Below are 12,634 nucleotides of genomic sequence, written 5' to 3'. Positions count from 1 at the left end.
CTTCCGCTCGCGCCGGGGAGGGGTCTGCACGGCCGCCGGGATCCGCTCGGACGCGGCCACGTTGTCTTGTGCGTTACGAGCGCGCGGCGCCGCGAGTCCTAGCGGCGGCATCCCGTTCGCGGTCCCTTCGCGTCGCCGCTGGGCTCTGTGGGGCTGCAGGACCCCCGCGCTCACTCAGCCGGGCGCAGCGGCGCAGGGAGCGGCCCGGCCACCCTGCGGTTGCAGCGCACGGGCGCGTCTGGGATCAGGGCCCGGGAGGCGCCGCCCTCCGTCAGTCCGGCTCGCCTCCCCGAGCCGCCCAGAAGCAGCGAACGGGAGGGAGCGCGGTAGAGTTGGGCTCCGTGAAGGGCTAGGCGCCGGGGCTCATGCCCGTGCGCCCCCGCGGGCCCGCGCCATGGCCTCCGGGAGCGTGGCCGAGTGCTTACAGCAGGAGACCACCTGCCCCGTGTGCCTGCAGTACTTTGTCGAGCCCATGATGCTCGACTGTGGCCACAACATCTGTTGCGCCTGCCTTGCCCGCTGCTGGGGCGCGGCGGAGACCAACGTGTCGTGCCCGCAGTGCCGGGAGACCTTCCCGCAGAGGCACATGCGGCCCAACCGGCACTTGGCCAACGTGACCCAGCTGGTGAAGCAGTTGCGCACTGAGCGGCCGTCGGGGCCCGGAGGCGAGATGGGCGTGTGCGAGAAACACCGCGAGCCCCTGAAGCTGTACTGCGAGGAGGACCAGATGCCCATTTGCGTGGTGTGCGACCGCTCCCGCGAGCACCGCGGCCACAGCGTGCTGCCGCTGGAGGAGGCGGTGGAAGGCTTCAAGGTGAGGGCCGGGCGCGCGGAGCCGGGAGGGGCTGGAGCGCGAGTCGGACAAAGGGAGGAGAGACCCAAAGGGGCTTCCTTTTTTCCGCCTAGAAAATGGCTGAGCCGGACGTGTGGTTCACAGCCGTCATTTCCTCTCTGTCCGCTCCAGAGCCTCGGCACTCAGATTTGGGAGGAAAACCTGTAGCTGGTGAGGAAGGCAGAAGTCTCCCCACCCCCACTCTCTTTATGTGCCCCTCTGTTTACCCACTCACGGGCACGTTATACATAAAGACGGCCCATGGAGACACCCCCTTGACTGTATAAAAGATGCGCGTAAAACCATGTACACATCGGCAAGCTTCAGAGACGCCCGTACTCCTGCTGGATTCTAGATGATCTCAGACAAAACACAGCCGGACATTAACTGGCTGTATACACATGAAGCAGATGCCCATCACCTAATTCTTCCCCCATCACTTCCCTGTGCTCCATCCTCTTCTAGAAGCTCACGGAAAAGAACGAGCTCCTTACTGCTTAAGTCAGTTAACCACCATGAGACTCATAGGAGATAACATGGTTATGAAGATTGAGTGAAATAAAATGACGCGTGGATCCCTTTGTGAACTCTTGAAACAACAGACTGGCCCAGCCAAACAGTAACATGGAAACAAAGTATTAAATCTAAAACAGTTGTAAGGAAACATTCAAGGAGTGCATGATCTGTGTGTTTGAGGACTGCAGGAATATGTACACAATTATGTACACGTTTAAATGTGAGTACATTCATGCAAAATTAATTCACTTAACATTTATGGTGCTTTCAGATATGTTATTTTACTCACTGGTGATAACCCTCTAGTAGGTTGGGAAGGTGGTGTTTGCCCGTGTCACACCTGAGGAAAATACGAAGTTAAGTCATTTTCTCAGGATGCTTCTGTGAAAGACTGACAACTTAAAGCCTCCTAATCCAGTCACCTTCCACTAAGCCATGCAATATCCTTCCAAGGACAGGTAGTTGATCCATCATTTGAGATACAAACTACCAAAGGAGAGGTATGGTGACCTTTGTGCCCTGGTGATGGCGGTGCGGTCCAAGGACAGGCTTTTCAACAGGAACTTGGCATCAGAAATGTGGGTTGCATGTGTGATAAGGAGAATAGTCATGTTGATGCTAAGGTCTGCATAATCTTGAACTCCCCCAACTGTTTTTGCTTTTCTCAGGAGCAAATCCAGAACCAGCTGGACCACCTGAAAAGAGTGAAAGATTTAAAGAAGAGGCGTCGGGCACAGGGGGAGCAGGCACGAGCTGAGCTGTTGGTAAGATTCTTTGGAACTCACAGATAATATCAGTTTTGCTGGTAGCTCCCTTATTTTGTAAGGCTGATGTTACTTCCCTTAACCGTGTGCAGTCAGGTCACCCAGAACTTCTAGGTGTGGGTGGAAGAACCCTACATGTCAGTTGGGAACTTACCTGGAGAACCAAGGGATTCCCACATTTGGGGGAAAAGACTTGAATAAGTTTAGAATCCCTAGAGATAGGAGCTATCAAAAGTTTAACTGCTAGCTTTGTGTAGATCAGGGTTGATCCTTGACAAAGCTGATACAGGTGAAATTCTTGGGCACAGTTAGCCTCCTTTGATACCATTCTGCTGACAGACACTGTCAGTGGCTTTCCATGAGCCCCATTGTTGCTTCTTGCTAGAATGTTCCCTTTCTTGGCCGTGCTTCAATTCTGAACTTTTTCTTCGTTCTCTTCCCCAAGTCTCCTAAGGCCTTGGCCAAGTGGCTAAAGTGCTAATTTGTGATAGGGATATTTGAGGGGTTTGTTCTGAAAAAACAAAACAAAAAATACAGACTTTTAAATACATACTTACAGATCTACCATCTAGGTATTTAAGCATTTTTTTAAAATAATAAATAAAATATTAAAAATTTCCACCCATTAGAGGTATTTGCATCTGAAAAGCAAACTCATAGATTAGTAGTGTTTTGTGAGAAAGTTTTCTCAGTTCTGGCCAGGGTAGTAAAGAACTTTTGGACAAGGAACTTATTCCCATGATGCCATCAGATCCTATCACTTGTTCTGCCCACAAGATTCACCAAGACCTCAGCTCCCCTTGCTTGAAAATAGGTCTGATGGGTGGAGAATCTTCTAGTGAGCCTGAGTGGACTCAAATCATTGTGTGAGAGGACACAACTGTGTCCTCTGGGAAGATTGTCAAAGGGGAGAGACAACCCTTCTCTGAGGAAGAAGGGCCCTGGACCTACTTCTTGGCTCTGACACTAGCCAATTGAATAGATGGAGAGAGCAAGACAGCCTCTCTGGGCCTCAGTTTGCTCATCTGTAAAATGGGTAGGTTGGAGTAGCCTTTTAGTTCTTTAGCAAGGCTAGTACTGCCGTCTGGTCCCCTCCGGTGGTGTGGGTGTTTGGTTGTCACCTAAGGAATGGAGTGATTGGGGAGGGGTGACAGGGATTCTAAATGTCCTTCAGTGCAAAAATCAGCCCCATGCCAGGCAGAATTGTCCCCCAGCCAGGGTGCCAATATCACCCTCTTTGAGAAGCACTCTCTTTCAGCTTTAATTTTCCATTTCTAAAATTGTTTATGCATTGAAAGACTTGTCCAGTTAAGGAGAGGTATGAGCTCATCAAAAGGATTTATAAACAATTGTGTGTGTGCACCACTGTTGCACAGTGAATGCTTAAGAAGACTGGCCAGAGGAATGGTTGTGGGGGTATGTTCTCAGGAGGAGTAGAGTTTAGAACAGGTGTCAGCCAGCTTTCTGTAAAGGACCACATAGTAAATCTTTTTGGCATAGTAGGCCTTATCTTTATCACAACTGCTCAATTCTGCTGTAGTGGCTCAAAAGTAGCTAAAGACAGTATGTATATGATGGGTGTGGCTGTGTCCCAGTAAAACTTTACTCCAAGAGATTAAACAAAGGAAGTTTGCTGGCCCTTTGTTTAGAGCAAAGCTTTAATAGAGCCTCATTAGTGGGAGATGGTGGGGAGAAGGAAGGGCAGACCACCTTTGGCAGATCTGTACCAATAGAGTATCACATTCAAAGCCAGTGAGACGGGGTTGGTGGTACACACCCTTGAAGGCCAGATAGAGGGAATGGATTGCATGTGAAGGGTTAAAGGGAACCTGTCAAGGTTATTATGTGAGGATTATTGTAGAAATGATGCACGTTCCAAGTCGTCCTCCACGGGGCACACATCCGACCATGTCACTTTTGACAGTGTTTCATGGCTCCCAGTTACAACAGATTCCTTGCCCCTTAGCCTGCCAGGCAAAGTGTGTTCTGGTCTCTTCTGGCCTCTGCCCTCAGCATTCATGTGCTCCAGCTGAACAGAACTGCTTGCCTTCTCACTCCTTTGCCCATACCATTTCTCCTGCCTGGAAAGCTCTCCTGCTCTTGGACCACGTGGTAGACGCCTGTTCATCCTCCAAGACTCTGTGAACATTGCTTCTGTGATGACTGTATTAACTTCTCCCACCACAGGCTGTCACCCTGCTTTGCTTATCCATCCATGATTGTGTATCACGTAATTCCTGACTGAGTTCCTTGAGGGCAGGGACTGTGTCTTGGTTGTCACTGGGGTGATTCAGTTCTCAGCCATTATATATCCAGTCAGTAAAGACTGGAAGAATGAGTCTGTGGACAGGATGCTTGTTTTAGTATACTGGGATGAAATGATGAGGTCGTGGGGTGGGTAGTCAGGGGAGGAATGGGAAGGGCTCCTGAAGTAGCCTTTCCTCTCTTCACTGCCCTGCCCTGCCATCCACACAGAGCCTGACCCAGATGGAGAGGGAGAAGATCGTTTGGGAGTTTGAGCAGCTCTATCATTCCTTGAAGGAGCATGAGTATCGCCTACTGGCCCGCCTCGAGGAGCTAGACTTGGCCATCTACAACAGTATCAATGGTGCCATCACCCAGTTCTCTTGCAACATCTCCCACCTCAGCAACCTGATTGCCCAGCTGGAAGAGAAGCAGCAGCAGCCCACCAGGGAGCTCCTGCAGGTAAGGCCTAGAGCCCCCGGCCAGGCCCCCTGCTAAGACGTCTCCCTTCTCTCTTTGCCAAGTAGTATCCAGGGCCCCCTCGTCCCCTGTCAGCTCTGGGAGCAGCAGTGGCTTTCCAGGCTCTGTACTGGAGGAGAAGCATGTACAGTTGAGGCTCTGGTTGATACAACTTGGGTCAGTCAATTGCACTGTCTCAAATAAAGGGTACGAATCTGTGAATCGATACTGAATGAAAAGGGGAAGTTCTACTATTAAAATGTCGGCTAAGTAATATAGAAGGGATTTTGAAACTAGAAAATGACCATTTGGCAACTATCGTAGTAAAAGTGAGACAGTAATGATCAAGAGAAAATAAATCTAAGGGGAAAGGGGATTTGATAAGAATTGGAATGTTAACAAAATTTCAAAGTATCACTAGAGATTGAACCTAGGACCTAGTGCATGCTAAGCATGCACTCTACCACTGAGCTATAGGCACCCCACAAAGTAACACTTTTAGATTACTTATTAATTACTAAAAAAAGTAATTGTACAATGATCAAAATGCCACCAATAAGAGACAAGTGAATAAAAGGTACCTTTAGGAGGAAACAGCGTACACTAGTCAAAGATGGTACAGCATGAATTTACTCATTCAGTGAGGAGTATCTGACAAACCCAAATGGAGGGGCATTCTATAAATAAGTAGCCTTGTATTAAAACAGTGTCAATGTCATGAAAGACAGTCAATGCTAAGGAGTCATTCCAGATTACAGACACATGCCATGATACCTAAATGCAATGAATGCTCCTGGATTACCAGGAGTGAGGAGGGGAATGGTTTTAAAGAACATTATTAAGACGATTGTTTAAATTAGAATATGGAATAGATTTGCTAACTGTGTTATAGTTATATATGAAAATGTACTTGTTCTTAGAGAATTTTAAAGAAGTAAGGGATATAATGGAAACAATACTCTCTCAAATGGTTCTGAAGATAAATATGTTTATAAGTTTGGGGAAAGAGTATACAGGAGCTGTTTGTACCAGCAGCCTTTCTGTGTCTTTGAAATTATTTCACAATAATAAATCAAAGGAAGCAAGCTGGACAGGTAGGCAGTTATGATCCAAAGGTGGGATACTTGTGTGAGTAAATTTGAAATCATGATCCTTGACAAGCGTGCAGGAGGAGGACCTAGGTAGTGTTAGGTATAGCAAATAGTGTGCATCCCGGTTTCCTCTGCCGAGTTTTTAGCTCTCCGACTGTGAGTTGTGTTCCTTGTCTCCTTGGTTTCTCCCAGGGAGGTATGGTCCTCATTCTTAACAGTCCAAGTTGCTAGCGTACGGATCAGCAGGAAGGAGATAGGTCACATCACATTCATTTTTAAACAGACTTCTCAAATTACCACAAGACACTTCCTGCTTCTCACTGGCCAGAACTCAGGAGGGCCACCCCATAGTTGGGTTTTCAACAAACACTCATGAAAGAAGACTGAAGTTATGAATGATTTCTCATGGTTATCCTTTTCCTTTCTCTTGTAGGACATCGGGGACACATTGAGCAGGTACAGTTTTCTCTCTCCCCATTGATAAACCAAGCACAAGAAGACTGTTTCCTTCACACTTAGAAGTCCTGAAAGGAACCCAAAAACTGAGGACTTCTTACCAAATTGCCACACATCCTGCCTGTCCCTGAACTGAGTCACTATTGAGCAAAGAACTAGATGGACCACAGCTCTTTCCCAGTAAAACTGAGGACTTATTGACAGTTAGGAGGGTGTCGGGGTGGAGCAGGGGCTCATTTGGAAGGGTGCTGGTGGTTATGAGGACACTTCCATGGCAAGGGTGGAGATTTGGAGGGACTTGGGCAAAGTGCAAGGATGTTTTATGGTTTTTGCTTCCTAAGCATTTCAGAATTCTCTCTTTCATATTCTCTCCCTATCTCTCTTTCTTTCTTTTTCTGTAATGGGGCAAATATGGTTTAAGAAAAGCAAGACCAGCTCAGAGTTATATAATTAGTGATGAGTTCCCTGGCTTCTAGCTCTTGTTCACATTATTTCACTACTGTATCATCAGATGGAAAGTGAAGAAGAGCACCTGGGAGTTGGGACATGACAGAGAAGGGAGAGCTCAGAATGAGCAAGAAGCGCAGACTTAAGTTGTGTTGCGAGGATGAATGGGATGGGTCTTGGGAACATAATGTTTGGTGCAGGAGTGCCTACTGGGGTGGAGACTGACTTTGAGGGAGCTGAACTTTGAAGCTGATTCAGATCCTGAAAGGTGAAAACCCTCCAGATGAAATGCAGCTTGATTTTGTGGGAGCATTTGAGGAAAATGGTGGAGGGCCTCCTAGATGGGGTAGGTTGGCTGCGAGGGCTTTGTGGATAGAATTAGGTTGATAGAACTCAGGTTTTGAGGACCCCTAGGATGGAAATGAGTTGCAACCTGTAGCAATCCCTGCCGAATGACCGCAACAAATACTGCTTTCACTTGCTACTTTTACTGTTTGATACCAGTCTGGTTCTGAACTAACAGGGAGATAGATCCTTTAGATCCTATCATTTTGTGACTTTAAACCTTGAGTTAGGTTCTATGAGGCAGGAAACCTAAAATTTCATTGGCTTAAAGCTTAAACGTAATAAAAAAAAATTTATAACCATTAAAGAAAGGTGTAAGAAGGTAGCCTGGGGCTGGTTTGGTGGCTTCAGTGATCATTAAAAGGTCTCTCGGGTTCCTTTCCATTTACATTTCTGCCACCCGTAAGGTATGATCCTCATTCTTAACAGTCCAGGGTAGTTGCCAGAATGCCAACCAGCAAGAGGAAGATTAGTCACGACTTCAGATTACCACAAGATACTTCTTAACCTCTCACTGGCCAGAACTCAGTCACAAAGTCACATCCAGACGGCGCAGGCATGAACCCAGTAAAATTTAGAAGATGGGAGAAAGGATGTTGGGTGGGTAACTAGCAATCAGTCTTTGCCATAGACCCTTTGGGGCAGGTGGTAGGTAACGGTATTGTCCAGAGAGTACCTGTCTGTTTGAAGGTGTCATTCTCACTGTATTTGGGCACCTGTGAATTCTGGGTCATTGCGCACCATAAATATCAAGGACTTTGTCATGGAATCTGGCAAGGTCAGCCTTATATATAATTTAATTCAGTAGACCTTTTTGAGGACAGACCACTTGAAAAGCCATACGCTACTTAGTGTTTTGAGGGTATACAAATAAGATGTCTCTCCTGTTTTGGTCTCAAGGATCATAGTCTAGGAGGAGAATTAAAGACTGTCTACCTGTGTCAGCCAGTTTAACCCAGAATGTGTCCTGGACCTTGAAAGTTTGTAGAGTTGGGAGAGGGATTCACTCTTTTATTTTTTTTAATTTTTTTAATTAAAACTTAGGGCTGAGCGAATCAGAATCCCTGAACCCTGGATCACACCTCCAGATCTACAGGAGAAAATCCACATTTTTGCCCAGAAATGTCTGTTCTTGACTGAGAGTCTGAAGCAGTTCACAGGTAATGGGAGAGAAGGGGTCCATGAGGGGACATGGATTTATCCTCTGAATATCTGCGATGTATTTTCTAGCCAAGTAGTGGGATGCAAGCTGAATATCTTCTTTTCTCCCCTTAGAAAAAATGCAGTCAGATATGGAGAAAATCCAAGGTAAATTTGTCTGCTTAACGGGCTTTTGATGTTGAAGTTTCCTGGAGAGACAAACATCTGCACTAAAGTGTGGGAACATGGGAAAGGGATGATACCCAGCGGCCAGCCTTTCCTGAATTTACATCTTCCTTATTGCTTTGTTAATTCTTTTCAATTAATAGCCTCTTGTTTCAGCTTGAAGTCTTAACTATATGCACTCATTTTTCAATCTACATTAATGGAGGAGAAAAATGGGCAGTCCAATAAAAAATTAATCCAGAATTAGTTTGAGTATTTAAAAAAAATTTTTTTTGGTTGGGGGAGGTAATTCAGTTTATTTATTTATTCTTACAGGAAGGACTGGGGATTGAACCCAGGGTCTCATACACGTGCTACCACTTGAGCTATACCCTCCCCCTAAAATTATTTTTAATTGAGAAAGACAATCAACAGAAGCTATCCTAGCTCCATAACATTTGAGCCAGTATTTGTAGTTATAATTGATCGAGTTCCTGATGCTTGTGCACTGATGCTGACCAGGACAGGAGGAATCAGGTGGTGCCAACTGAGGCAGCACCTCGAGGGAAGGGGTCAGGAACAGAGATTCAGGAGTCGAGCTGCCTGAGTCCCAGGTTCAGCTCTGTCACCTGATAAGGATCCTACACTGTAATTTCCTTACCTGTGAAATGAGGAAAATAATAGCTCTCACCTTACAAGTTTGTAAGGATTAAGTTGAATTAGATGCCGTTTCTAAAGTCTTTAGAATGAAATGGGACATGTAGTAATCCCTATATTTATGTTTATGAAATATGATGTTCTAGGTATTTAAGGGAGGTTCTTACAAATACAGTTTTATGTTCATGAGCCACATTCAGTTAGGAGTTGGCTATATACTAAATGCTAAGATCCCTAGGTAGTCTGGTAGAGTCTGAGATTATTCTATGTAGGTAAACCCTTTCCTTACTTGTAACAGATTACACATCCCCATAATCTCTGATAATGTCTTACATATGCTAAAACTTTGTGTTGTATCTTTTCAGATACATGCTTTTTTGGCATCTAGCAACATAGATTTAGGGGATGCTCTCATGTCCTCCGCAAGCCGAACAGGGAGAAACTCCATTTAATACAGTGGATGATACCAGGAGTGGTTAGCTCAGACATGACATTCCTTGATCTGATTCATTTATTTCTCCTGCTCCTCTCCTGCCACTTCAAAGGCTCACTGAGAACATAGCTGTGAAAATGCTTTGTCAACCATAAATGTGTTTTACAGTGAATGGCCTTGTTTGCCCCAGTGTGGTAGCAGGTGTCACTTGAACCACCCAGCCCCCCAGAACAGAGATGGCTTATGAAAGCCGAGATTATGTATGATGAAGACTTGGAGCCATGTTTCCCCTCAGAGCCAGGTGGCCCACTGTGGGGTGGAATCCTTGATCTTGGCTCAGTTTGACCCCGTATGCTACCAATCTCGGGCATGTGGTTATCCTTCTGCCCAAAGTTCCCAATCCCTCTTCCCTTGAAGCTGTTGGCTGGATGATAAGAGTCATAAACAGTGGGAAGGAATCAGTGCATGACTGATAACAGGGGTTCTGGGGTGTCTAATGGAAACCATTTCTTTATGATGACTCCAACCCAAGCTACCTCAGTTAGGTTTTCCCTAGAAATTCTCAGATGCTTTCCATAACTTCTTTTCTCTTTTGTTCTTTCAGAATTGAGGGAGGCTCAGTTATATTCAGGTAAGTGGTGGGAGACAAAACCATTTGGAAAAGGAGTAAAAATCCTTATGAACCTAACTACTACTGTGCATGATTTTGGAACTTGCCTAAATTGGGATTCTTTTAAGTTATACGTATAAAAAATGATACACAACAATCACAGGACTACATTGGTTGTTTCTGTGTGTTTACAGTATCTTTGCCTCCTAAAATGCCTCAGAGCTGAAACCATGGACCTTTGAAATAGGAAGGCAAACTCAGATGCTATGAAGGATCCTAGAGTGGAAACTCCACTTCCCAAAAAGTAGAGCACTGCTAATACGCTGTTTCACTGCTCTGTCCACCCAGCCTCAGGGGCAGTGTCTGGTTTACAAAAGGCAGTCATCCTTCCAGAAAGAGTGATTGAGCTCAACTCTTATTCTGAGTGCTAGGGAGAATCCTGGAGGAATCTTGTGTCGTCCCTTCTCGTGTCTCAGGGCAGGAGTTAGAACTCTCCCTCCCCTTGACCAACACCGTTCACCTAAGGTCCCCAGAGGCCAGGGAAATCCTATGATCTCAGAGATACTCAAATCAGGTGTGTACTTTTTATAGTAACATGACTGCCTATTGTTTCACGGGATCCTCTTCATGAACAGAGGGACTCTACATACAAACAGGTCTTCTTTCATTGATGTCTCCTGGCTGTGATCCACGTTTAATTCTTTCAATGAATAGTAATTGAATACCTTGCTTATGTCCTACTTTTTAAAAAATATTGTGTAGGGTAATGTAGAGGGAATGAAAGGGTGTAAGACACTGTCCTTCCCTTGGAGTTAAATGTCTGGTTGGAGGTATGAGGTATACCCATGCCATGAGAAAAAAATAGGCAACTGTTGTGAGCAGATTGATGAACCAGAAACCCAGCATCTGGGGTTCTTGGTCACCTCCACCAGTCACCCACCATGAACCTTTTGTGGGAGTCAGTTAGCCTGCCCGAGCTTTGGTGCAGAGGGTTAATGTTTGGGAATCTTCCTCTTGAACAAGATGTGAAGAACAAATGAGAGAATGTGGATCAGTGATTTTTAAAAGAGGAAATCACGTGGTTATAAGATGTATGTGAGACTATTTAGTGCCTCTGTCCCACGTAATGTGAACATTCATATGTTTTGCAGCGGATCTATTGATACTTGGTTGTACAGTGCTGTACCACACCCTGCCTGTCTAAATTCTATATTATCTTCAATTCTGTGAAACTTCTGATCCCTGAGGTTTTCACATTAAGGGATTGGACATACATGTAAGAAAACCTCAAATTCAGTCTATAATGGATATTGTGGTTTAAGATATGAAAGAAAGCAATGAAGGTAAAATTTCAGTACTTTCAGTGTATCCTGGCTAAAAGATAACTGGCTTATCCAAACAGTAATTCTTGGAATTTCACCTTCAGGACGTATTTCATTGTAAGGTGAATGCGCCTCAGTTGGAAAGCTCTTATTCTTTTCTTAGGGAGGTAGGAGGAGAAAAGCTGGGTGTTCTGGAGTGGGCTCTCCTGGCCCTCAGCTGAACCTCCCTGCCCCTCTGTTTCTCTGCAGTGGATGTGACTCTGGATCCAGACACCGCCTACCCCAGCCTGATCCTCTCTGATAACCTGCGACAAGTGAGGTACAGTTACCTCCAGCAGGACCTGCCCGACAACCCTGAGCGGTTCAATCTGTTTCCCTGTGTCTTGGGCTCTCCATGCTTCATCGCTGGGAGACATTATTGGGAGGTAGAGGTGGGAGATAAAGCCAAGTGGACCATAGGTGTCTGTGAAGACTCAGTGTGCAGAAAAGGTGGAGTGACCTCGGCCCCCCAGAATGGATTCTGGGCAGTGTCGTTGTGGTATGGGAAAGAATACTGGGCTCTTACCTCCCCAATGACTGCCCTCCCCCTGCGGACCCCACTCCAACGGGTGGGGATTTTCTTGGACTATGATGCTGGCGAGGTCTCCTTCTACAACGTGACAGAGAGGTGTCACACCTTTACTTTTCTCATGCTACCTTCTGTGGGCCTGTCCGGCCCTACTTCAGTCTGAGTTACTCGGGAGGGAAGAGCGCAGCCCCTCTGATCATCTGCCCCATGAGTGGGATTGATGGGTTTTCTGGCCATGTTGGGAATCATGGTCATTCCATGGAGACCTCCCCTTGAACTCAGGCCAAAAGGGCTGTTGGCCTTAACCCTACCCCAGGCAGAGGGCATCTTGTTGCCTTGCTGCTTCCTGCCCGTCACAGCTGGATACCCTCACCACATCCCATGCCCCTGCAGCGCAAGACAGGATGTCTGTGTTCTCTGCCGTCCTTTCCCTTCTCACAAAAACTGGGGCATGTAAAGACAAGTATCCAGATTGCCCAGAAATAAAAACCAGATGTCCACCTCCAGTGTTTCACACTTTTTGGTCTCACACATTACTGGAGGGGATAAAGAATATAAGTAATCTTGGGTTTGGAGAGCCATGCA

At 46.1% G+C, this 12,634-nt stretch overlaps 1 protein-coding gene across 1 annotated transcript; it reads left to right on the top strand.

Moving 5' to 3' along the window:
• The first annotated feature begins 12 nt into the window (after positions 1-12).
• On the top strand, positions 13-12,325 carry TRIM27 (tripartite motif containing 27). The gene is given in 9 exon segments (XM_006192028.3): positions 13-814; positions 2,017-2,112; positions 4,588-4,818; positions 6,340-6,362; positions 8,199-8,314; positions 8,430-8,462; positions 10,154-10,180; positions 11,731-12,165; positions 12,168-12,325. Coding segments are annotated over 9 exon segments (1,539 nt in total). The 5' UTR covers positions 13-394.
• Positions 12,326-12,634: the final 309 nt, after the last annotated feature.

The sequence above is a fragment of the Camelus ferus genome, chromosome 20 (assembly GCF_009834535.1).
Source record: "Camelus ferus isolate YT-003-E chromosome 20, BCGSAC_Cfer_1.0, whole genome shotgun sequence".
NCBI lineage: Eukaryota > Metazoa > Chordata > Mammalia > Artiodactyla > Camelidae > Camelus > Camelus ferus.
Note: the sequence above shows the minus strand (reverse complement) of the source record. Positions and strands in the feature narration are given on the sequence as shown.